This window comes from Erpetoichthys calabaricus, chromosome 10 (assembly GCF_900747795.2).
Source record: "Erpetoichthys calabaricus chromosome 10, fErpCal1.3, whole genome shotgun sequence".
NCBI lineage: Eukaryota > Metazoa > Chordata > Cladistia > Polypteriformes > Polypteridae > Erpetoichthys > Erpetoichthys calabaricus.
In genome coordinates, this window is record NC_041403.2 from 155,686,565 (window position 1) to 155,713,176 (window position 26,612).

General features: G+C 38.4%; 1 protein-coding gene across 1 annotated transcript in view; it reads right to left on the bottom strand.

Moving 5' to 3' along the window:
- efcab14 (EF-hand calcium binding domain 14) overlaps positions 1–26,612 on the bottom strand; it is a 168,761-nt gene that overhangs the window by 140,609 nt on the left and 1,540 nt on the right. Inside the window, exons 2-3 of the mRNA XM_028812148.2 lie at positions 5,944–6,092; positions 2,014–2,159 (exon numbers count right to left, since the gene is read on the bottom strand). Coding sequence (XP_028667981.1) covers positions 2,014–2,159; positions 5,944–6,092 — 295 coding nt within the window. The remainder of the gene's footprint in view (positions 1–2,013; positions 2,160–5,943; positions 6,093–26,612) is intronic.

Sequence of the window (26,612 nt, forward strand, 5' to 3'; positions counted from 1 at the left end):
ATGAAATGTATAAACAGAATTGGGGCTACAGTAGTGATACGCATAACAAATTCTTAAGAAATCGGGTATCAGAATCAGAAAACCAGTGAAAACAAAAGTAAGTGACAGTAGTCTGCTCTTGAAGATTTGTGAAGCTGAAAACTCTGGTTGCTGAATTCTGGATACTCTGAAACAGTCTAAGTGGGATGAGAATAGAACATGTGTGACTGTTTTGGCAACTTTGTTGGGCAGTGAGAGATGGTCACTTCCAGAAGATTTTTGAAGTTGAAAGAAATGAGATATGTAAAAGCCAGATTCCTGACATTAGAGGGAGAAAAGACTATGGAACCTTAAATCTCTATTACTTATCTAAGCAGCTTTTTAGTAGGTGAGCAACACTCCAGACTTGTACCCATTAAGGTTATATGGCTGAAACTAAAAAAAAAAGCATTTATGTATGACAAATAAGTAATTAAGATCATTGGAATATAGTAAGGGAAGACACATGAACATTCAACACTTCTGTCTAAAAACCAACAACAACAACATTTATTTATATAGCACATTTTCATACAAAAAGTAGCTCAAAGTGCTTTACATAATGAAGAAAAGAAGAATAAAAGACAAATAAGAAATTAAAATAAGACAACCTTAGTTAACATAAAAAGGAGTAAGGTGAAACCAGGGTACATTAGAAAAAAAACTAATTCTCTGACCTCTTTCCATACCTGCACTACTATGTTACTAAAATGCTGTCATCTGTTTCAGTGCACAACCATATCTTGCATTTCACATTTCTGCACTGTTTGCTGTCTTGCTGTCATGACTATGCATGGTTCTTTTCTGCTATGCACTATTGGTTGTTGTAATCCTCATGAGATTTGCTTTGTGCACTTTCGGCAATCGTGCATTGTGTACTATATATAAGTTGTTGTTCTTTAGTGTTACTGTTAAGAGACTAGCCATGAGCAAGAATTCTATTATGATACTACAAGTTCTGCTATATTTGCAAAAGGCACTTCCACCAACAATGACGCAGACTGGATTATCCTCTGGGTATTCTTAATAAAATCTACCAAATTTAAGGCCATGATGTTGGATGAATTCATCAAATAGGGGAAGGTAAATAATAAATGAAACGTTACAAACAGTAGGCAACAGGTAAATGTATGGATTTGTGCCATCAAGAGAATCAAATTGTAATCCATACAACAGAAGGGCTTGAAACCATGCCAAAAGAATTCCTGTAAGACTAAATTATTTCAACACATGGTATAAGAATGTTTGTTGGATTATTAAAAATATGAGACCAGCTATGTTATATGAGTTGGAGACAGTGGCACTGACCAGAAAGCAGGAGACAGATCTGGAGATGGCAGAGTTAAAGATGTTAAGATTTGCATTGGGTGTGACAAGGATGAACAGGATTAGAAATGAGGACATTAGAGGGTCAGCTCAAGTTGGATGGTTGAGAGACAAAGTCAGAGAGGCGAGATTGCGTTGGGTTGGACATGTGCAGAGGAGAGATGCTGAGTATATTGGGAGAAGGATGCTAAGGATAGAAGTGCCAGGGAAGAGGAAAAGAGGAAGGTCTAAGAGAAGGTTTATGGATGTGGTGAGAGAGGACATGCATGTGGTGGGTGTAACGGAGCAAGATGACAAGGACAGGAAGATATGGAAGATGATGATCTGCTGTGGCAACGCCTAACGGGAGCAGCCGAAATTAGAAGAAGAATATTAGGATAAGATGTGGAGCTGTCCAGAAATTAAAATGGACTGTTTTGAGTAACAACTAGTAAGCAATTGTTGACTGTTAAGGGTTCATTTACTCTTATCCTCATTCATTTAAATTTTTCACAGCTCCTATGGATGTTTCACTTTGGAGTTTGTCAACAATGTGATGCCTTGAGATGTACCACTGGACACCAATGTCAGGTTGTTCAGATTCACTATTAAACTGGTCCAAGAAACCATGTGGCTGTATTCTTTTTGTAGCTTTACATTTAGAGCATAGACACAGACGAAAGCATTTACCTGTTTGTTTATTTCTGTAATATTTGACCAGATCGTGTTTAATCCCTTGTCTCCAGCTTCAATATTTTCAAGCCTCTTCTGTTTTTCAAGTAGATCCTCACTTAGCTTTGGTATTTCTTGTGCTGATACCTTTTGGCTGGACTCCACTATAAAGAGATGAAAAAAAAATCAAAAAGATTTCTAGGGAAAGTTGTTTAGATGACACAATCAACAACACTGTAACTAGACAACATTTTGTTTGGCAGAAGTCATAAATAAATTTGGTATCTATTAAAACATAAAGAAACTATCAAATTTTAGTCTTTCAATAGTTCTTGATACGAGTGCCATTTTTAGCAATTGTGCTACTACACATCTCATCTGCCCACTACTAGCCCACTTGCATTTTCTCTGTGAAGACATACTGTATCTGTGGGATGTGTGAGCAGCCTTCAAGATCTTGCAGAAAAAACTGTAAAAAAAACTTTGTAACTTGTTGACTGTCTGTGGTATGATGTGGGGTATAGACACTATTTCACCAGGAGAAGGAGAATATACTGTATAAAATGAACGCTGTCGGGAAGATAATTAACACTAATCACTGCAGCAACAAAAAAATATTTGATATTAATAATAATAATTCATTTTATTTATAAGGCACTTTACATTAGTAGTAAATCTCAAAGTGCTACATAAAAATATTAATATATTAAAATTTTTTCACAAAACACATATTTTTAGCTGTCAATTATATATTTTTTTTTATGTCAATATTTTATTTTACCAGTTGTGTTTGGGGTCCTAGCAAGCCAAGTCCTTAGGGTCATTCTCCTCTGGGGTGAGACCTATTTTTGTTGGACTCTGGACTTTTTTAGGATTCTGGCCTGTTTTCTGTGGACATTTTTGAAGTGCTTATCCGTTTTATTATTTTCTGGTACTAACAGCACAATATTTTTTTGTATTTGATATGTCTTAATATTAACATTTATTTTTAAAGAAAAAAACATTCATTTTTTTCAATAATAATGTCAGAATATAGTTAGAATTGAACACAGTGATGAGTCATAGCAGCAGTCAGTGCATACAAAATTCCCATATTTTCTCAGTGAGTGGGACAACACAGCCAAGAATAGACATTGGACTCAGAAGGAATGGCCAGCTAGAAAAAGACTAAAGTTTGGTGCTAATCACATCATCAGACCTAGCTTGGTGGATATTAGGCTTGGTTTAATGAAGTAGTTTGTCAAAGCCCCATCAAAATATGGAGCCTATTTTTGTCCAAGGCTAAACTGAAAGAGACAATTTTACTGAACCTGATTATTTCTGATGTAGAACTTGATGGTGTGATGAACAACCTGGAACAACAGGCTTGAGGATAATTCAAAGAAAAAATGTGTACATTTTTAAGTTAACTGTAAAGATCCAAATTGTAAAGAAATTGCGAAAAATGTATTAGTTATGTTTAAGGAATTGGGTTTCAACATGAGTTTCAAAGTTCATTTTTTGGATTGCATTTAGAATTTTTCCTTGAAAATCCTGAAGTGGTGAGTGAAGAGCAGGTTGAAAATTTCTATCAGGATACCAAGGGTGTGGAAAGAATGTACCAGATATGCTAGGATGTCAGTATGATGACGGACTACTGCTTGATTATTCATAGGGATGCACCAGAAAAATGGACATCAGCCCACTAGCAGCTGAGCATGATGAGACAGCATACCAGTAGCAAAGTACAAATGATCACAATAGATCAGGGGTGCCCACACTTTTTCGGCTTGTAAACTACTTTTAAAATGACCAGGTCGAAATGATCTACCTACATTAAAAATGCTATTATATATATATATATATATATATATATATATATATATATATATATATATATATATATACATATATATATACACACACACACACACACACACTCCGTATACTTTATACATAAAATATATGTTGTCATACCTTGCATAACTGAATAACCTTTATGGCACAATAACAATTCAATACATTTATGGTCACTACAGTATTTGGATTTAATTATCTTCATGTGAGAAAAGGCTGACTCGCATAAATAAGTAGAGCCGAAAAATGCAGTCAAGGAGGTAGCACATTTCCTCATGTTTGGGTACTTTTCCTCTGTGAGTAAGTTCCAAAACTGTCCATGAGCCCCATACGTCAGCTGAATGTCATCCTCCACTGTAGAGGTGTTTTAGGTGAAACAGTGTTGCAATTTTTGATGCGGGTGAATCACCTTCAACATCTTCCCTAAATGGATAGCACTTAAATGTAGCGATTGGCTCAAGTAAAGCTGAGTCTTGAAACCGTCTGTCAAAGTCTGACAGGCAATTTTCAATCTGCTCTGTGTAGCGTATGCTGTCAAGTTGCGCACACGCCTTCCATTGCGTCTCCAGCTCTGACGCGAGGTTTTGGATGTTTCCCAAATCAAGGCTCTGCAGCTTTGAGGACAGATGTTGCATTTTTCGTTTGAAAGCATTAACTGAGCTAATCATATTGACCATGGAATTCTCTTTTCCTTGCAGCTGTAAATTAAGCTCATTCAACATGTTGGTCAGATGGGAAAAAAAATGCCAAGTCTAGCGGCCATTGATCGTTATTAAGTTGCTTGTATCCTGCATGTTTAATGACAAGGAGAAACTCCTTTTTCTCCGGCCAGGGGTCTTGAAATCTCAGCAGGAATTTCTCCCTAGCCATCTGTCTCAACGAAGGCCTCTTTTATCATCTCTCCATCTTGGAAGGACTTCTTATGCTTAATGATCGAGTGACTCACCCCGAAAGATTGCTTCGGTGTGTCTGCCTTTGCTTTTGAATTCACCCGAGTGAAAAATGATGGCTGTCCGATTAACTGCGATTTTAGTTCCCTCTCCTTTCTCTTTCTCAGATCGCTTTTCAGAAGGAAGTCAGTTTCTTGTTTTTATGAACAGTTCGAAAGTGCTTTTCCACATTTTCCATCTTTGGAACATCAATGATAGATTGACAGATCAGACAAACACCCTTCCACATCCAGCCCATACCCTCCCCAAACAAATTTTTTTTAAATCCCTTCTTTAGTCGATATAAATTGGAAGGCTAACTAGATCACAGCCGGAGTTTTGCAGTAGCTCGCACGTATGATCGTGCATGCGGGATGACCAGTGTGTTTGAAGAAGAGATCTCAGACTGGCCGCCCTGTATGTCAATCAAGTGGCAAATGCCATAGGAAGTATATATGATAGACTAACATTTAAAAAAATTTTTTTTGAATGCAACGCGATCTACCTGCACTACCTTTGCGTTCTACCGGTCGATCTCGATCAACGTATTGGGCACCCCTGCAATAGATGGTTCTTTAGGCAATAATCTTCACCACCAAGTGGGAAATGATTAGAGATTGTTGTGATCCCAAAACTGTCCGATAAAAAAGTAAAGATTTCATTCTAATAAATTCTGAACAGATGGTATTCCCAAATGTGTTGTGTCAGATGACATCCTCCACAATGAAAGAATTGTATTTTAGTAAGACTTCATTCATTTTTTAAAAATCTAATTGAAAGGTGACATTCTGAGTGTTGTCTCTATTTATGCAGACGTGTAGACTTTTGATAAAACCCTGCTACAGTTTGAAGATGAGGATTTCAACTGCACATAGTGATAGAATGTAAACTAGTTTTCTTCTAATGATGTCCTTTATTAAAAAAAAATGTTTTGATGAAAGCTTCAAAATCTGTTCATCATCTAAAGCAGAATTTCTTAATACAGATGTCTTTCTGATTCTTTGTCTGGCATTTGAAAAATAATTTTGACATCATTTCTAGCAATTAGTATTAGAATATTGTCTTCCATCTGTTTTCACAGATTTTATCAACAATTCTGTCTGCTAAATGATAAATAAGGATTAACCATTACATTTATATTTATTTCCATGGACACAGCAGTTCATGCAAGAAAGTCACTTACTTGCCCTTAGCTTCTCCTTCATTGCGTCCAGGTCTTCTTTAAGGGCAATCTGCATCCATATCAAACCAGCACAGGCCACGGTGCATGCAGCAAGAATGATAAATGCACACAAAGGATAGCAGATTCTGCAGCACTGCACATATCCTCTTCTGCTTAAAAAAGAAGATTCAAAGCATTCACCTCTTTGTAAGTTTGGATATTTCACATTAAACAGCAATAAAATTATTTTTCTATAAACTTTGTAATACATAATGGCATGCAGTGTTGCTTCTCAGATCAAGAGTAACTTATTTTAAGCATCATTTAAATTTCTGATTGGAAACCTTAAAAACCTTACCAAAGCTTAAAAAGAGATGGACAGAACATTAAAACCTTAAAACTTTCATCAGTTCATAAACAGGGATAAACAAAGAAACCCCTCTGTATTGCCAGGTTTAATACATGGCAACAGCAGAGCTTCCACGCATAGCTAATTCAGAATTTTAACTTTTGATAACAAACTTTTCTTTGACCTAAGCTTAATTTGAAAATTTTGATGAGTGCTAGTGTCTGATTTACAAAAATATAAGTCTCTTATAAGGGTAATGCATTGCTTGCCGCTTTGTAATGGTTGAAAGGTTACTTTAAAGGGAGTAGGGAAAATACGCCAAAAACAAGTAAAAAGGTTATTTAGTGCCCTACATCCAATGCTGAAAATCTACGAATGAGAGAAATCTGGAATTTTCAGTTTGTTTACATTTTTTATTTATTTAACATTTTATAAAACTGCCTCAAGTGTATTTCTGAGTAAATATGTGAAAGTTGATGCTCTGAAAGTGACAGAAATCTTAACGCTGGTTAATGTCGTTTAGCTTACCAAACAGAGCAGATGTAATGAATGGCAGTACTGGCAAAGTCCGTCATGTTCTTTTTTTTATTATTCATTTTCAATAACTTAATGAATTGGACTGGAATCAAGAACGCTTCATTATCAGTTTGTGAGTGGTACTGAAACTTTGCAGAGGATTCTTTTAAAGAATAAGGAGTAAGACATTACTTCTGTGATGATACAGCAATTATACAACTGCAAATAATAAAATACTCAAATTCAAAGCAGAATATCCTAAAATGAAGATCTTTATCATTCAGATGCTGAGAAAGATGCTCTCTGAGCCAAGGAAACCACTAAAGAAAACATATCACACAAATGTACAATAGTAGAAAATTTACTAACAAATCGCACTGCCTTTATAAAAGAAAATGGGCTGGCAAATACTTTTCAAGGTAAAAATTATAAATGAAAAATAAAATCATGTGCCAAAAGGATTGTATGCAGAGATTGTCCATAGCATAAGTTACCTAGTTTTTTCTTTTTCCACGTACCCTATAGAGAATTACATTAATGAAATTTAACAGTAACAGCCTTATAATTGTAGCCCAAACCAATGAAAATGTTACTTTCTGAATGGACAAATTCTGCTTTAGCAAAGGTATTATTCTCTTCTATATACCTAATGCATTATTTACAATAAAATGTAACAGATAAACAAACAGTGGTGCCTGTATGCTATTTAATATTACAGTACTCCCTCGCTATATCGCGCTTCGACTTTCGCGCTTCACTCTATCGCGGATTTTATATGTAAGCATATTTAAATATATATTGCGGATTTTTTGCTGGTGCGCGGATTTCTGCAGACAATGGGTCTTTTAATTTCTGGTACATGCTTCCTCAGTTGGTTTGCCCAGTTGATTTCATACAAGGGACGCTACTGGCAGATGGCTGAGAAGCTACCCAACCAGAGCTCGTATTACCTATTAAATAAAACTCCTCAAATATATTGTGAGCACGGGGTCTGTTCGCACCCCTAGAAGATACGGCCGCTCCTCAAAAAACACTGAAAGATTACCTTCACAATGCTCTCTTCCTTGCTGGGCTTAAATGTGGCTGTTTTGTCAAGCGATACGCTTCCTGCATGGTGCTTCGCATACTTAAAAGCTTGAACGGTACGTATTGATTTTTAATTGTTTGTTTTTCTCTGTCTCTCTCTCTCACTCTCTCTGACACTCTGTGCTCCTGACGGAGGGGGTGTGAGCAGGGGGGGCTGTTCGCACCACTAGACGATACGGACGCTCCTCTAAGAAAATGCTGAAAGGCTACCTTTACATTGTTCCCTTCCTAGCAGCTGCGTTGTCCGGCGGTGCTTCGCATACTTAAAAGCCCAAACAGCCCTATTGATTTGTTTGCTTTTCTTTCTCTCTCTGACATTATCTGCTCCTGACGCGCACTCCTTTGAAGAGGAAGATATGTTTACATTCTTTTAATTGTGAGACGGAACTGTCATCTCTGTCTTGTCATGGAGCACAGTTTAAACTTTTGAAAAAGAGACAAATGTTTGTTTGCAGTGTTTGAATAAAGTTCCTGTCTCTCTATAACCTCCTGTGTTTCTGTGCAAATCTGTGACCCAAGCATGACAATATAAAAATAACCATATAAACATATGGTTTCTACTTCGCGGATTTTCACCTTTCACGGGGGGGTCTGGAACGCAACCCCCGCGATAGAGGAGGGATTACTGTACTATTGTTAAGCTATATTGTAAAGATTAGAGGTAACCAACAAGTTTTAAGCCTGATGTATTAAGAGAAATAGCAGTAAAAGCAAGCAAGTTTTAATTTTGTGCATAACCCCTATGAACATTAACACATTTGTTAGAAAGTTCACAAAGCATTTCTTTCTCTCTTTTACTTGAAACCGCTGCTTAACTGTTAGTGGTCAGCCGTCTGGATCCTCTGTGTTGTTATTAATGTCTGCAGGAACCTCAATGCCTTTGTCTAAGCCTCTGCTTCCTTTCACCAACAACCACCAAACTTTTCCAATCAGGTCATCCTGCCTACCACGTTCAAAGTACCAAATTCAACTCATCCTATGTTCCAAGGCTTTTTAATAACACATCGGACTCCTGACATTTTCAGAAAGACTCCAAACATACATTGCCGATTATATGTATTTCTATTCTGATGTGCAGCTCCTCATTTTTTCTTTCTGATGGTGTATGTGTCACAATGACACAGCAACGCTTCTCTCCTATTGTCTTATACAAACTTTTTCTATACCTTTCACGCAAAACATTTTGTCTTGCTTGTGAAATGACTCATCTGTAGCTAAATGAGGTCTTTATGATTGGCACTGTGTGTCTCTCCAACGGCTATGGTGAAATTTGCAATACAGAAGACCCCCATGGAGTCGTGGTTCAGAGTTCGCGGACTCAGTCATTCGTGGATTTTTCCTTAGAACCCAACTAATAATTGTTAGCAGAAACCGCAAATATCCTCCACAATTTTTATGGCTTTTTTTTGTGGCAATACTGTACTGTAGAGAGAACAAGAAGCAGCTGTAGAGAAAACTGCGACTTGGGATGGTGAAAGTAGCCAATAGAATTTGAAACTACAACTCCCAGCAGTCCATGCAGTAGCTCTGATTGGTCTTCTGCTGAGGGTGCTGGGGCTGTTGAGGACAAAGGGTGTCAGAGTGGCTTTTAAAAAGGGGGCCGGTGACCAAAAGCAAAAAAAAAAGTTTTTGTAATTTGTGTTTCAAGTTCCTATCTGTCTGCCTTTTGTTGGGTTACCTGTACTTATTCGTTTTGTCCTGGATCGTTTTGTGCGTCTGGATTGTCTGCCTATGTACATGAGAACTGTAAGTGGATTTATGGCCATCCTGCAAAGAAAGGAGCACTCCTGAACCCGTCCACCCATCTTCACCATTTCAGGAAATACTGGTAGGACTATCTTTACATTCCCATTCAACGTGCGGATCTCTGGACTATCTATTTTCATCGTTACATTTCATCCAATGCCATTTTTCATGAATGTTTGTCAAGATTTTCTGTGTGTGTTTTGTTTATGCTTTGTTGTATTAATGTGTAATCGGCGTAAGGGGAACAGGGGTGGTATTGTTGTTTTCATTATATTCTTTATTTGCTGTTTGATTAACGGTTTGCTTTGTTTTTCTCTTAGTTTGTGAGTGTGCGCATCGAGTCAAGGCTGGAATCTGCTTGCTTGCTTACTTAAAAGCCTGTACCATACCTGTCCTTTTTGGCTGATTGCTTTGTTTCTCTCTCCTCCCCCAGACATTCTACTGTTGGGGGTTGTGCTCCCCTATGATGTTTGTCTATTGTTTAATCGTTAACTAACTGCATGCTGAGCACCTTTTACTTCTGAAAGAGACATGTTTGTTTGAAGAGTTTGAATAAAGTTCCTGTCTCTACAATCTCCTGTGTTTGTGTGCAATTCTGTGACCTAAGCTGCACTAAGACTAGCCTGCAAGCATCAGCGCTTACCTCTGTGTGCTTGCTTGCAGCCAGTTTAAGCGCAGTTGGCTCAGGGATTTACATCCATGGCGTCAGTTGCATTTTGTACATATTGTTCCAGTCGTTTTTTTAAATAGTTTTTACAGTTCATTAGCAGTGTGTAAAATGATCAGTGTTGCAGTAATTGTGATGCTCTTTGCATGAAAAAAAAAGTGTTCCATTAAAATTTCACTTTTTCTTTGTTAATTGTGTTTACTTAAAGTGCAGCAAAAAAGTATTTGGCATCCAGGAATCCATTCACCCCCAAGTATGTGGCAGTTTAGCGGTTAAAGCCCCAAGATGCCACCAAAACGAGCTGCACCGTCTAAGGCTTCTGGCAATGAAAACGCACTTGCATGAATTACAGTACATATAGCGGTAACATCTGTATTTTACATTCTAGCACTGCGGGAGACATAGCAGTACAGTATACAGGTTTACCTTTGCACTCTTTATTTTTAGGTAATGTATTAAGCGGAGTTTGAAATTAAGTTAAAGTGTTTTGGGGGCATATTTAGGGTTTAAACTATGAAAATAGGCATTTTCTTTAACCACCTCCAAAATTTGCGGTTTTTCACAATTCGCAGGTGGTCTAGGAACGTAACCCCAGCAAATTTTGGGGGTGTACTGTACTTCAGTTGAACTATCAATCTTATTTGTCATTCAAGTACTCCTGAATAAGTTTTCCTAAGGACAGGAAGAAGTATTGTTCTTTAAAAACTGGCCTTCACTTTAAAAAACTGCTGCCTTCCTGGTCTGCCAGTACCATCCAGTCAAAGCCGGTGACTATTCAGCTGTTATAAAAAAAACTGAAATCCTCTTTCATTAACATTACAGCCTTCTTCACACATTTACTAACACGTTTTAGAATTACCACAATGAGAGGCAATATTCACAGAAACCCGATTTCTGAAATGCCATGTAAACCTTTATTCCAGCTAGAGAAAGTGGGTTGTTAGCTTCTGAGAAACCTGGTTATTATTCTTGTTTCTCGTAAACCCTTTAACCTGGTTACTGTTAAAGATTTTGTGGTCTGCGCATGTCTGTTGCACTCTGTCAGCCTGCGCATATATTTACTTTGCAGATGCTTTCAGCAGCAGTGGGTAGAAGCCTCCACAAAACACATTTCCACAGGCAAATGTTCGGGTGATTACATTATTCCTTCTCCTGGCTGAAATTATTTTCATCAGAATCTCAGAATTGGCTAAATTATTGACGAGCCGATGTATAGCACTGAGCTCAGTAACACAATCTCAACAGCAGAAGGGCAACACATTGAAACTAACGTGTGCTTAGTAGTCCAATTAATTTTTAAAGTAAAAAGTAACCTAAAGCAATACTTATCATATTAAAATAAAAAATACCTGCGTTATTATTATTCCAGCCGCACTGGGTGTATGGCAAGAAGCTCAAGTACCGGGTCCTCTGCAGGCCTCAATCACACAGCCAAGCAAAGAAATGTGCGTTACAAGAATGGTAACAGAAACCTATTAATAAAGCCCTAAATTGACTAAGCATATTTATAAAGCATAAGAAATTACCATAGCTGTCATGCTCATTTCCGGATTCACGCTGGCCAGTGATGTCATTTAACTCTTTTTTGTTTTTGCGCAGTTTAAGGACGGCGGAGTGTTTTGACAAAGGACTCCAGATTTTTAAAAAACCACATTTCTGCCTTAACCCAGTTATCGTGTGCATGTAAATGCATAAGGCATGCAGCAGGTTGATTTGCATTGCATTCTTCATTACTTTGACTAAACATACTGTACCATGACTGTAGAACAGGGAATTAATATTGATTTAACTATGGAAAAAATATTATCTTTTCTTTTGACATGTATCCGAAAAGCTTAGTGAAGATGCAGAATTTTAAGCTCTAAATTGCAAAGTTCACACTAATTTTATGTGCCCTGTGCCAATATTTCAAAATGTTTTCCTATTTGTACAGATATTTTAGGAATATGTGTTTTTCCTCCAAATGCTCATTTTCAGAATACCATGAAAATTAATTGGTTTACCAAGCTATGAAGAGTCAGTTTTAATGGCAGCATTTAATTTCCAAAAATGCAAATCCTGATAATATACATAAAGCTCTGCTTTCTCCAATGAATGACTATCATGGTGGCGCAGTGGTAGCACTGCTGCCTCGCAGTAAGGAGACCTGGATTCGCTTCCCGGATCTTCCCTGCGTGGAGTTTGCATGTTCTCCCCGTGTCTATGTGGGTTTCCTCTGGGTGCTCCGGTTTCCTCCCACAGTCCAAAGACACGCAGGTTAGGTGCATTGGCGATCCTAAATTGTCCCTAGTATGTGGGTGTGTGCCCTGCAGTGGGCTGGCGCCCTGTCCGGGATTTGTTCCTGCCTTGCGTCCTGTATTGGCTGGGATTGGCTCCAGCAGACCCTCATGACCCTGTGTTAGGATATAGCGGGTTGGAAAATGACATCTTCACATTTTCTTTAGCTATTTTCTCTTATAATAGGAGATATTAGGGCTACTGGTCTTTATGGTAAGGAATAAAAAGAGCAAATCATTAAAACATTCAAATAAAAAAAATCCCTATGACACACAAATAAAAAATAAATAAATAAATCACCAAGATTTACAAAAATTATTGAAGCCACTAGAGAGAGTGGTGTCTGCATATAACACATATACTGAAACGGTTTCTTTGGGGACTTAGTATCGAAATGTTCCATTCCTCACACCAATTACCAGCTTTTGTAAAAAAATATTTAAATATTGAAGTATGCAATTTTACTGAAAGATTATAGTGACTGCGGGCTACTTGAAACTGTACACGGTACACAGAAATAACATCTCACCTTAACCCTGGGGCATTGTTTATAATTTAAATACTCAAGGAAACCTAAAAATAGTTAAATCCGAGAATATACAAAGTATATCAGGTAATGCAGGTTAGTGAAGTGCTAAACCATATTTTTTTAATTATGCTAGAGGAACAAATAAAACATTTTCTTGCTGTTGGTTACCTTCAAGCATACCACATATACCACCTCAGACATGGATACATTTTTGACTTGATTTACTCCTCTGCTCCACAGTTTAAAATTACAAATCAAACAATTCAGATGTGATTTAAGGGCACATTGCAGACTTTCATTTAAGGGGATTTGCATATATTCAGTCACAACACATAGAAATTACACTTTTTATACATGGTCCCCCCATTTCAGGGAACCAAATTGTTTGAGATTATAGCTGTCAAGGGTGTTTGTGACTATGCAGGTGTGCTTCATTGCTTTGTTAGTTCGGACATAAGATACCTAACCTTAATTCTACCTAGAGGCTACATTATTCAACATGTGGACAAGAGCTCTGCCAATGAAAATCAATGAAGCCATTATGAGACTGAATAACAAAAAATAAAACGATTAAGGACATTGGTAGAACCTTAAAATTATCTAAATCAACTATCTGAAATACCATTAAGAAAAAAGGACGGACTAGTGAGCTCAATAATTGCAAAGGGACTGGTTGGCCAAGGAAGACCAAAACTGCTGACGATAGGAAAATCCTTACTATGGCAAAGAAAAAGCCCCCAGTGCCTGTCTGAAAGATCAGAAACACACTTTCTAAAGCAGATGTGGAAATGTCAGAAATGACTATCCACAGAAGACTTCATGAACAGAAATGCAGAGGCCACGCTGCAAGATGCAAACCACTAATTAGCCACAAAAACAGAATGGCCAGATTACAGTTTACGAAAAAGTACTTCAAACAGCCTGCTGAATTCTGGAAAAAGGTCTTGTGAACAGAAAAGACAAAGATGAACCTGCATCAGAGTGATGGCAAGAGAGAAGTGTGGAGACAAAAAGGAGCTACTCAAGATCCAAAGCAGGCCACCTCATCTGTTAAACATGGTGGTGGAAGTGTTAAGGCTTGGGCATTTATGGCTGCCGCAGGTACTGGCACGTTCTCTTCACTGATGATGTAACTGCTGATGGTAGGTGTAAAATATACTCTGAGGTGTGTAAAAACATTTGACCTGTTCAAGTTCCAGTAAATACCTCCAAACTCATTGGACAGAGCTTCATCAGGCAACAAGATGACCCAAAACATACTGCTAAGTCAACACAGGAATTTTTCAAAGATAAAAAATTGATAATTATAGAATGGACAAGCCAGTCAGCCAAATTTAAATTGAATTGAGCAGGTCTTCCATATACTGAAGTCAAACGTTAAGGGGATAAGCCCTCAAAACAAGCTGGAGCTGAATTGAAAACATCTGAATTGTAATTTTAAGCCATGTAGCAGAGGGTTAAATCATGAAAAAAAAGTGTGTTCATCCTAAAAATTACAGAGGGCACTCTATCAATCTATCTCTCTCTCTCTATATATTATATATATATATATATATATATATATATATATTGTGAGACATGCCCGGACACCACATCTTTATACAAAAGTGCACACGTTTATTCACAGTTCTTGCACAACACAGTCCCGCACAGCACACTGTGCTCCCAGCACCAATCACCCCTAATCCGGGCCTTTCTTTTAATGTCCGTGGGCCGCCTTTCCTCTCTCCACGGGAGCCTAGTTCTGCTCCCACTCCCGACTCTAGCTCCCTGATTGTAGGAAGGCGTCCCCTTTTATTTCCACCCGGATGTGCTCCAGGTGCTTGACGATGTTCTTCCGGCAGCACTTCCTGGTGTGGCGGAAGTGCTGCTTTTGCACCCAGAAGCACTCCAGGCATCCCTGGAAGGCTCTTCTTCCATCTTCCTGGGTGTGGCAGAAGTGAATGCCTCCCTGGCTCGCTGAGGCTCGGGGCGCCCCCTGGGGGACATGAGCTTCCTTGCTCCTCTCCCGTGGTCCTCTCCAGATCCAGGGCGGTTGCCCCCTCGTGGCCCGGAAGATGAATATGCCACCTCCCGGTCCTTTCAGGCGTCCCGGCTGGGTCTGTCCCCCAGCCGCTTGTGACAATATAAATACTATAATGCCCTCCTCACTCATGTGCCAGCCTTCGTTCAAGTCGCTCTACCTCTCGTACCTTGCCTCTGCTTATCTTGCGATACCTGCTTTTTTAACAGACATTATCATCTACAGATTAAGGAGTAACGTTTGACGTTTTTGACAGAGAGAGATCACAGCTACGTGTGTTTTAGAGGGTAGCTGCTCACTGGCAGAGATATCACGGCCACGTGCTTTTCTCTCCATGCGGCTGACGCTCTCCCATCATACCTGAACATGATCAGATACAGTGGCAACGTTTGACATTACAGCGTACCTACCTTCCGCTTGGCCAGAATTACATTTTTTTTTTAAATTGAGTTTTAAAGTTTGTTTCACTATTACGTGGGTGAGCTGTATTATTTTTATAAAAAAAAATTAACTAAGCAATCTCATAAATGTACATAATTGTGTTAAATCGCTTCTACCATTCAACGTAATTATAAAATAAATATATAAATCATGAAGTAAATACACACTGAATTACAAATGTAATATAGAATCAAAACAATGGAATAAAAAAATATAATGGCATAGTTTAAACTTAAACTATACAAAATTGAACATGGGTAGGAATAATCATTACACTTCTGCTTTGTAGAATTTTGTCATTATTTTGGGCAGTCAGCACTCTAAGCTGGCTGACAGACTGGTGAATTAAATGTAGCGGTACTACAGACTTATTTTGGTTTTAGTGCCACTCAAAGATAACTTATTTAGCACTTCTCTGATATGACATTGTTTCAATCTTCTTACAGAAATGTGAAATGAAAAAAAAAAAAGCAAACTTTTTACCTTCACAACTTTTCTGGAGCATTGCACCAGGACTGTCATAAACCCACCTCGCCACCCACTCCCCTGCACCTATGGCAAGATGTATAAATCAAGAAAATTAACACCAGTGCTATGTATTGACATGTGGTGTATCCTTGTGAAAGGTGGAATATAAAATGTTAAACCTTTAAAAATGTTATGAAATTTCCATATATACTCGAGTATAAGCCGAGGTACCTAATTTTACCCACAAAAACTGGAAAAAACGTATTGACTCGAGTATAAGTCTAGGGTGGGAAATGCAGCAGCTACTGGTCAGTTTCAATAATCAAAATAAATACCAATAAAATTACCGTACATTAACTGGGGCATCAGTAGGTTAAATGTTTTTGAGTATTTATTTTAAAGAAAAACAGTAAACTAGCTCTGTAAGTGGAGAAGACTGTCAACAAAAACAATATAGTATCTCTCTCTCGCTCACTGCACAGGGAATGCACAGGGAGAGACTGAACACGCGCGGAAATCATCGACGCGCACAAATCGAAAGGGAAACTGGCTTTATCGCATACTTGGGCGGGTGGTGGGGCTTAGCGGGACCTGACTCGAATATAAGCAGAGGGTGACGTTTTTCAGCACATTTTGGGTGCTGAAAAACTCGGCTTATATTCGAGTATATATGGTAAATTTTCAGTTGAAGGTAGTATATAAACACTGGATGTGTATGTAATTCCTTAGGTACATATTTAAATTATTTGTATTATTGTTTCATAATGTTAAAAAAATATTACATAAAAATGCTGTCCTGACCAAAGTGCTGCCTGAGGTGTTGGCCTTGATGCTGGCCCTAGATGTGAAAATATTTTTTAACTCGTTATACAAGCCACGTTAATCACAAAAATGAACACGTTAACCTTCCCAGGCCTAATATATACATATCTTTTTCGGCAAGCAGTGAATAGATATAAAAGTAATTTGAAATACTGGCACAGGTCACTGTAAAAAATATGATTAGCCCTTAAATAGGTTCTATGAAAAATATAAGCAATTTTATTGCTGAATAATCTTTAACATGAGGTGTTAACTCCTAACTTCTTCAATGAGTCTTTGCAGTATAATTCATAATAGCTACTCTTCTCCCTACCTTCTTGTATTCCAGCTGTGCAGATCAGAAGACACCCACTGTTCTCCATCTGTCTAAAAAGAATCTAAGTGTAATTAAAATTTTCCAATTATACACATTTTTAATTATTACCTTATGAAGTAATTAAATGCTTGGTAAGGCAACATGCATGCCAGAGAAATAATGACAGAAATCTGACTGTGCTTTCCATGGACTGCCTAACCTTAGGGGTTGGCGGGATTTGGGGGGAGTGTGTCTGCTTTGGATCAAATGAAAACAGTCTGCACATTAGCAAGCTGGTTACAAGTTTTACCAAATGTGCCAATCTTTGGGATGTGGAGGAGTGCCTGAAGAAAAGTCACACAGACACAATCAGGCTATGCAAATTCCACACAGTGATCCAGTTCAGGACTCCAACTATGATGCCTATACCAGTAAACAGTGATGCTAATAACTGCACGATTGCACCTTCGGTGTGTGATGTTGGACGCCACCCAATAATCCATGGATTTCACTTCTTCATGGGTGGTCTTGGAATTTAATACTCATGTAAAAATGAAGGATGAGTGTATATGCAGAAGGAGAAATATCAGCCTAATACGAGTGATAACAAAAATCAAAAATGATGAACTGATATGGTTGTGCATATATTAAATTATTGATTATTCAAAAGTATATTTTGTTTCTGAAAGGCTGCACTGCCATTACTGAAAGTGTAGGTTTCCTTTGGGGATCTCTTCAGCATGTAGGACTCCGTTCCCACTGGTAAGGTTACAAGGAGTCCCAAGACAGGAAAGCTGAAGTTACAAACTACCCAACGCCCACATCACACTACATGACTTTCCCATTGATTTAATGTACATAATCTTTGTGAGATGGGGACAGCCAATTGTGCAATTTCACATCTCCAGTGACTTTGTCAGACCAGCCTACGACTCCCCACAAACAGGTTTGGTTTTTGCCTTAGTTTGTAATGGGCAGGCACTTGAGTATGCAAGAGCTGTCAACTAATGACCACATACCTGAAAGTGAAAGGCAACAAGGACAATGTATTTTTCGATCATGGAAACAGAAGCAAGGCATGTCTCTCCAATATTTCAAGTTTGTTGTACCACAGCAGAATTGAAAAAGAAAAACAGAAAAGCTGAAAGTGTGGTTGAACTTGCGATACCTGGAGAGACATTTTGTACAGGCACCAGCACCGTTAGGAAGCGTGTTTCTAGCTATCAGAATGTGCTAGGTTTGTGATACAATGGAAATGTAAATCTTTGCTGAAAAGTCTGCACAGAGTCACATAATATGTCATCCTCATTGTATTCGTAGTTGTGTAATTTGACACCCTCAATGCAACAATATCCAAGAGCTGCAGTTGTTAAGTTTGACAGCCCCTCCAACTAGAAGTTGTGTAATGTGCGGCCGGCTTAAGCAGTACTAGTGCTTAGGGTATACATATTTTGTCAGGCAAGATGTCTTTTTGAATTCTCTAGGCATTTCTACAAACAAGTTGTCACTAAAATACCTGGCAACATTTACACAAATAGTGGCTTACACTGAAACTAGTTTTTTGATTTTTACTTGCTACGACAGTAGCACTTTTTCCCATTCTCTTCACATCTATGTGGTTTTTCACCCACAATTAAAAAGCATGCAAGTTAAATGATCTGCAAACCTTAAGCTGGTCTTGTACAAATTAAGTATGAATATGTAACTTTTGTTTTTTTTTTATTAAAAAGTGAATAATCTCATCAACATTTCTAATTCCCTGATTTCAACTAAAGACTAAATGGTCCTAAATCATAGATGTTAGGTCACATCATTAAGCTCTAAAAGCATGTCTGAATCAAGTATTTTTATTTGAACTCAAACCATGATAGGATATGATTATTATTATAAGACAAAAATTAAAACCTTTATTGTCTTGATAGAGCAACAGGATTTTTAATTAATAGGTATAACTCCCACGAGTCTGCACTGAAAAAACAAACCTTGATTAGCTGGTTAGCAGACTTTGAGAATACATAGTGTGTGTGGCACATGCCAGAAGGGATGCCAATAGGAACCTTGCCCTTCTAGGACTTCTACATAATGGAAGGACAGCTGGGGCCTTTAAGTTTAAGAATGTTAGCCTCTTAGCTCACTAGTATTCCCTGGTATTCCTTTAGCCACCACTGGATCCTATGAAATATAGTTGTTGCACTCTTTAGCTTCAACCCAGATATACTCCAAACAATTCAGAAATTGCTCTGTAGGGTGGTTTATAAGGGCCTCTTTGTCTGGAGTTGGGAAGTTTGGAACTGGGAATGGAGTTGAAGCAAAAGCTCACCTGCAAAGAGGAAGAGGAGACCAGAGACAGAAAGTTGGAGGTTAGGTTTGGAGCTAGGAAGGAAAAATAAAATCAGTGAGAACACTTGGGTTTAGTCAGGCTCACAAGGAACATAACTGTTTGGTACTTGACCTCGTTCATTTCCTTGTCCCCATTCTTCCAGTTTATCCTAATAAATATCTTACAAGTCTGTTCTTGACCAATTGTTGCTCTAAACAGAGCCCTGCTGTGTGCCCTTTGTACAGCAAACTAGTTAATATAAGAATTAAGATATACTTTTACTGCGGTGGGCTGGTGCCCTGCCCAGGATTTGTTCCTGCCTTGCGCCCGGTGCTGGCTGGGATTGGCTCCAGCAGACCCCCGTGACCCTGTGTTAGGATATAGCGGGTTGGATGATGGATGGATATACTTTTAAGGTGCTGGATTTTGCTACTTCTACATATCTTAATTATTGTACCATTTAACTAGTTACATCTAATTATAGATATTTCAAATTCAAACATATTAAAGATATCTCCAGTTTGAATTTTGACAAAGTCAAATATAAATATCTAAGACAAGAATTAGAACAAGATATTAAAAATGAAAAACAGTTTGTCATATGCCCACAGACATAACTGTGAATTTTTCTTCAGTGACGATTAATTACAGATGTCCAATATTTTCATGTTGATTTGTCACTGATATCTTGACTGCAGCTTTTGACTAAAGAAAATTTAAGATATCCCATATGCAATTTTGACCTATCAGGCTATAGTGACGATTAGGCAAAGTAAGGGATTAAATGTTAAAACAGCTTGTCGTACTGTGCATGCAATTCTCTCCTATTTCAATAGAAAGTATTCCTGTTTTTAGATCTGAAATAACAGAACAGATCTATGGCTAAAGTGGGGCACATTCAGTCATCTGTACAGGACAGAATGAAATTATGGCAAATGACAGGATATTTTGAATGGTCAATTTACTTCACATCTGGTTCTAATTTAGCAACTGTGTACACTTCAATCAACTGAACATGTACTTGTGAGCAAGTAGAAAACGACAGTCTGTGCCAAATGAAGGGGCTGGGGCCTCATTTAAAACAGATAAGGCACTGGGAAATCCAGCAATGGCAAACGACCAGAGAGATTATAGCAGCAGTACTAAAAGTGAGTGAGATGAGAATAAGTTCAAAGATTAACCCCTAGAGTGCTCTCCCCTAGACTTTCTCCTATACTCAGATGTGGGGATGGATATTTGAGGAGTAAACCACAAGACAATGATTTATATTATGTACATTAAAGAAGCATCAACAACAAGTCAAATTGATAATTTATTGAACAATTATTATAAAAGTAAAGATGAATGCATCAGACTCTGCAGCTGCATGAATAAAAAAGTACCGCTTCCAGTTAACGGAGATAGCCCAAAAGTTGATAAGAATCTACATTTTTGTACCTAATACTTGTATGCAAAATTTTGTTGACCAAAGTGAAAGCGCACTCAAGTTATCATGTTTACAAACACATACACTTACAAACACATACACACACACACAATTCCAAAAATGGTGTTTTCGGATTCAGGGAGGTCTAAAATGTAGAGAATCATCAAATTCTCCAAATGGAAATTTTGGAACGATTCCAATACTTTCCCTATACTTATTATACAAGAAAAGTCGGAGGTGGGCTCCCCCATCTCTGGGACTGAGGTCACCGAGGTGGTCAAAAAACTCTTTGGTGGCAGGGCCCCGGGGGTGGATGAGATACGCCCGGAGTTCCTTAAGGCTCTGGATGTTGTAGGGCTGTCTTGGTTGATACGTCTCTGCAACATCACATGGACATCAGGGACAGTGCCTCTGGATTGGCAGTCCGGGGTGGTGGTCCCCCTCTTTAAGAAGGGGGACCGGAGGGTGTGTTCCAACTACAGAGATCACACTCCTCAGCCTCCCTGGAAAAGTCTATTCGGGAGTTCTGGAGAGGAGGGTCCGTCGGATAGTCAAACCTCAGATTCAAGAGGAACAGTGTGGTTTTCGTCCTGGTCGCGGAACAGTGGACCAGCTCTACACCCTTAGCAGAGTCCTGGAGGGTGCATGGGAATTTGCCCAACCAGTCTACATGTGTTTTGTGGACTTGGAAAAGGCGTTCGACCATGTCCCTCTGGGAATCCTGTGGGGGGTGCTCCGGGAGTATGGGGTACCGGACCCCCTGATAAGGGCTGTTCGGTCCCTGTACAACCGGTGTCAGAGCTTGGTCCGCATTGCTGGCAGTAAGTCGAACCCGTTTCCAGTGAGAGTTGGACTCCGTCAGGGCTGCCCTTTGTCACCGATTCTGTTCATAACTTTTATGGACAGAATTTCTAGGCGCAGCCAGGGTGTTGAGGGGGTCTGGTTTGGTGGACTCAGGATTGGGTTACTGTTTTTTGCAGATGATATTGTCCTGTTTGCTTCATCAGGCCGTGATCTTCAGCTTTCTCTGGATCGGTTCGCAGCTGAGTGTGAAGCGGCTGGGATGGGAATCAGCACCTCCAAATCTGAGACCATGGTCCTCAGCCGGAAAAGGGTGGAGTGCCCTCTTAGGGTTGGGAGCGAGATCCTTCCTCAAGTGGAGGAGTTCAAGTATCGCGAGGTCTTGTTCACGAGTGAGGGAAGAATGGAGCGTGAGATCGACAGGCGGATCGGTGCGGCATCCGCAGTGATGCGGGCTCTGCATCGGTCTGTCGTGGTGAAAAAGGAGCTGAGCCGCAAGGCAAAGCTCTCAATTTACCAGTCCATCTATGTTCCTACCCTCACCTATGGTCATGAGCTATGGGTAGTGACCGAAAGAACGAGATCGCGAATACAAGCAGCTGAAATGAGTTTCCTCTGCAGGGTGTCTGGGCTTTCCCTTAAAGATAGGGTGAGAAGCTCAGTCATCCGGGAAAGGCTCAGAGTAGAGCCGCTGCTCCTCCGCATCGAGAGGAGTCAGATGAGGTGGCTCGGGCATCTGATCAGGATGCCTCCTGGACGCCTCCCTGGTGAGGTGTTCCGGGCACGTCCAACCGGGAGGAGGCCCCGGGGAAGACCCAGGACACGCTGGAGGGACTATGTCTCCCGGCTGGCCTTGGAACACCTAGGAATTCTCCTGGAAGAGTTAGAAGAACTGGCCGGGGAGAGGGAAGTCTGGGCATCTCTGCTCAAAATGCTGCCTCCGCGACCCGACCTCGGATAAGCGGAGGAAGACGGATGGAAAGGCAGGGAAGTCTAAAATGTTGAGATTCATCAAAACCTCAACATCGAATCTTTGGATGATTACAATACTTTCTCTATACTTCGTATACAAGAAAGTAAAAATGACAAATATCCAACCTATCAGGAATGCTTTCCTGGAACTTGCAATTACTAGGACAAAGGCATCTTCACAGAGAAGAGAACATCTGCAAAACATCAGTGGGTAGAAAAATATAAAGGAAATTTACAGTCTGTTATCAAGCACCTAAAAAATAGACATTAAGAGAAAATGTTCAATGTATCTGTATGTAAAAGCGAGTTGAAAAGAAGAAAATACCCATGAACCAAAATGCAGGAAGTAACAGCATGTGCTAGGACTTCCACATGTACGGCTACTAATGGAGCTGCCAGACCCGTCTTCATAAATAAGAAGACTAATGATGAAAACAGAAAAATTACTCCTGCACTGTTATCGTCTGTTACTAACCTCAATTTGTTTGTAGAAATGACCAAGAAATAAAAATTTTAATCTCATGTTTTCAAGAAAAATGGAGAAGACAACATTCCAGAAACAATATAATTCATTCTTTTAAAATAATAAAAAGAACAAATCTCAAACTACATGTATCACATAATGCATGTGTCGGGTTGCCTGCTCACAAGGTTCCAAACACAAATATTGTTAAATAAACCATTTCTGGAAAATTATTTTGTGTATGAAAGTGAAGCACATTTAAACATGATTGAGCTTTTGAACTGAAGATTTCTGAAAGGAGTTTTAACTTGGTCTGTTTAGGAGATAAAATCACTGCTGCTGTTTCGAAGATCAAAATAAATTCTTCAACTGGAAGAAAATCGAGTATTACTAAAAATAACTGTTAATAAGTATAACTAAAATAAATTGCGCTTACATCTAGCCTTTATACAACAATAACTTTTGGTATTTCCTACACATTAAAAGTGTGTTCATTTTGTTTTGATCTTAATGCCATATTGTGAAAAGTTTAACCCCCATCCCACCCCCCAATTACCTTGCTTGTGTTGTTAAAACACAAATTCGGTGGTAGAGGGGCACTTCCTGGTTAAAAAATGCATTTTAACAGCCAAACTAAATTGTTTTCTTTCTTAAATTTCAGATATACAAGTGTTTTTCATGGCAGTATTGTGACTATACCTATTGTAAAAGAAATTGAAAAATGTCACTGGTTAATTCTGTTTGCATTTCAGTTATAAATCTTTAAATGGATTTGTCCATCCCTGGGTAATACACATTATAAATGTTACAAAGTTAACTAATAATCATTATAGATATAACTATGGGGGCAAGCCCCCCTGGCACCCAACCCCTAGTCGCAGCCAGAATATTAGTAAAATCTGAAAATGTACAAAAGAAAAATTATTATTTATTGGAGTCAAAATCACAAAATTCTAGAAATATGTAAAAGAAAAATTAATTATTATTTAACGGAGTAAAAATCATGAAATGAGAATAAAATATTTACTCTCTTAACGATTGGAGTATTCCCGTTAAACTGAGGTCCACTATGCACGATGAATATTTACAAGACACTAAATAAACGATCCATTCGTTTTAACTGACATAAATTTTTTTTTTTTTTTTTTTTTAAATGACTCATTTAAATAACAGGAAAAATCAACGGGTCATCGTAACTCGACTAAAGCACCTAAACACAAACATTGGTGTTCCTGTGAAATAAAGTTTACTCGATCAAAATAAAAACCACAACTTTCTTGTTAAAAACCATGACTTTGATATTTTAGTTTATAATTTAAAAATGGACTAAGAATCTGAAAATCTAACATCATATTAAAGTTTGATAAATTCTAAAAAGAGTGATACCAAACATATATAGGTTTTAAAAAATGCCAGATTGAAAGCGTGACATAAAATCGTTGCACAAAATCGTTGCACTTTTAGACTTAGGATTTTATATACAGTATAAAGTAGATAATTCAACCCTTTCTAATCATTGTTATGTTCCCCTTCCAATCCAGTAACAAATTCACTGAGACGGTGGGGATTCACGTCCACAATTACTCAAATTTTAAATATTTACAGCTCAGCACACAGATGCCTGACAAGGGACACTAGTTGACTTTAAAATATTACTAAGTGAGCAGCTGACCTGTTTCATTCAGCAATTACCTAAATTCCCAGGTGAGAATGTTAATACACATTTGCCAATATTATAAAATCTCTGGCTTTTGAAATTATCTTAAGTAATCAAAACTAAAACATTTAATAATAATTGAAATTAGCCAAGGTCACAAAAGACTTGCTAAGTAAATAGAGATAAATAAACTTAGATTTAAAGTTAATCCTACCAATTTAGATGATTGAACTGTAATTTCTGCCTCTTGTGCTTGTTTAATTTTTGTAGCTCCTGACCTGTAGAGCATTGCCCACTAGGTTCGCTTATTAAGCTCCATCAGTCTGAACATCTAAAGTAAGGATAAAGATTCTGCTTTCTGGAATTGCTCTTCCTCTGCTGATTCCCTCAAACCGACGATATGACACTGGTTCACAAACTGCTAAGGGCCACTTTTTCAAAATGAAAGATATGGAGGACCACCGATGACCATCAGCTGCTTTTTACCTTAAATTTAGTGGGTTACAATTTATCACCTTCTAAATAGTGCCGTGTTAATTCCACAGTTACGTCCTTGGATGGTGTACTAAGAGAGACAACCTGCACAAATGGAACTCTGTCAAAGTTGCACTGCTCTCAGTCTCTTTCTATGTTGCGGGCTAATTCTCATTTTCCTACTCTAGGAGCTACCATATTGGCTCAGAGTACAGGATCAGAGTGGGAAGAAGTAAAGTAGAAGTAAAAGACGGGGCCAGTGTCTTAGAAGAACTTTCTTACTGGACTGCGACTATGCACTGTGTAATAGATATTAGTAACTAAAACAAAAAAACATGGGTCTGAATTTGCATAAGCCACCCTAATTTGTGCCGTTCATAAAAAATGTAACAATTTACTTCATAATAAACAAGAACAGTTGTGTCAAATATATGAAACATTAAAATGTGTGCTTAAATTTAAATTTTTAAAGTCTAAATATTCTTGACTGTAATAAAACCATGTCATTTTTCACCCTCCGATAGAGGTCCATAGAAGGGTAGATCCCTAGTAAAAGGATCACAAATAACATCATACTCTTAATCGCTGACCTTCAAACAGTCTAAAACAATACCACACATGCTTACATTTGAAATTTTCATTTTTAACCTTCTGGGAGTGTCTCTTAGAAAGCTAGGACCACCAGTAAAGAATCAAATATCAAAATTATTACATAATCTGCAAACAGCAACCTCAAAACAGCATAAAATGACACTAAACAGGTCTCTGTTACTGAGCGCTAAGTTTTGTGAAGACGAGTAACTTTGACCCGTCGGGTCGTGTTGATATGGCTTGCACAGCTTCAAGTCCCTCTGATCATTTTTGCAGAAGACACCCATTGGTTTACTCTTTATCAGAATAATGTAATTTCCTGCACAAAATATTATCCAAAAATTGCCTAAAATGGTGTTTCTTTTTTCCCCAGGTCTAGAGGGCAAAAAGTGGGGGGAACACCCCCAAACAAAACTTGACGTCTCACATAACTAGACATCAAGACAAGTATATTACATGTTGGGGTTTTCTCATACTGCTGGGTCAGGAGGCACCAGACCAAAAAATACTGAAGTGGTTCCAAAGCATTCATGGGTAATTCTTATGAACACAATAAGCTGTGCCTTTTTATACTGTTTATTAGTTTTATTTTCCCTTTATTTGGGTATTACAAGCTTTTTATTGACAGCAGCATCTCTCTATTATCCAAGCCAGAAGTTCTTATGTGTGGTTGAGGGGTTGTTGTTTGCTGATTAGAATACCTACAGTTCTTGTCTTGACCTACAGCTAGCTCTCCGAGTGGTTCTGCTCCTCAGCATCTCCAATTA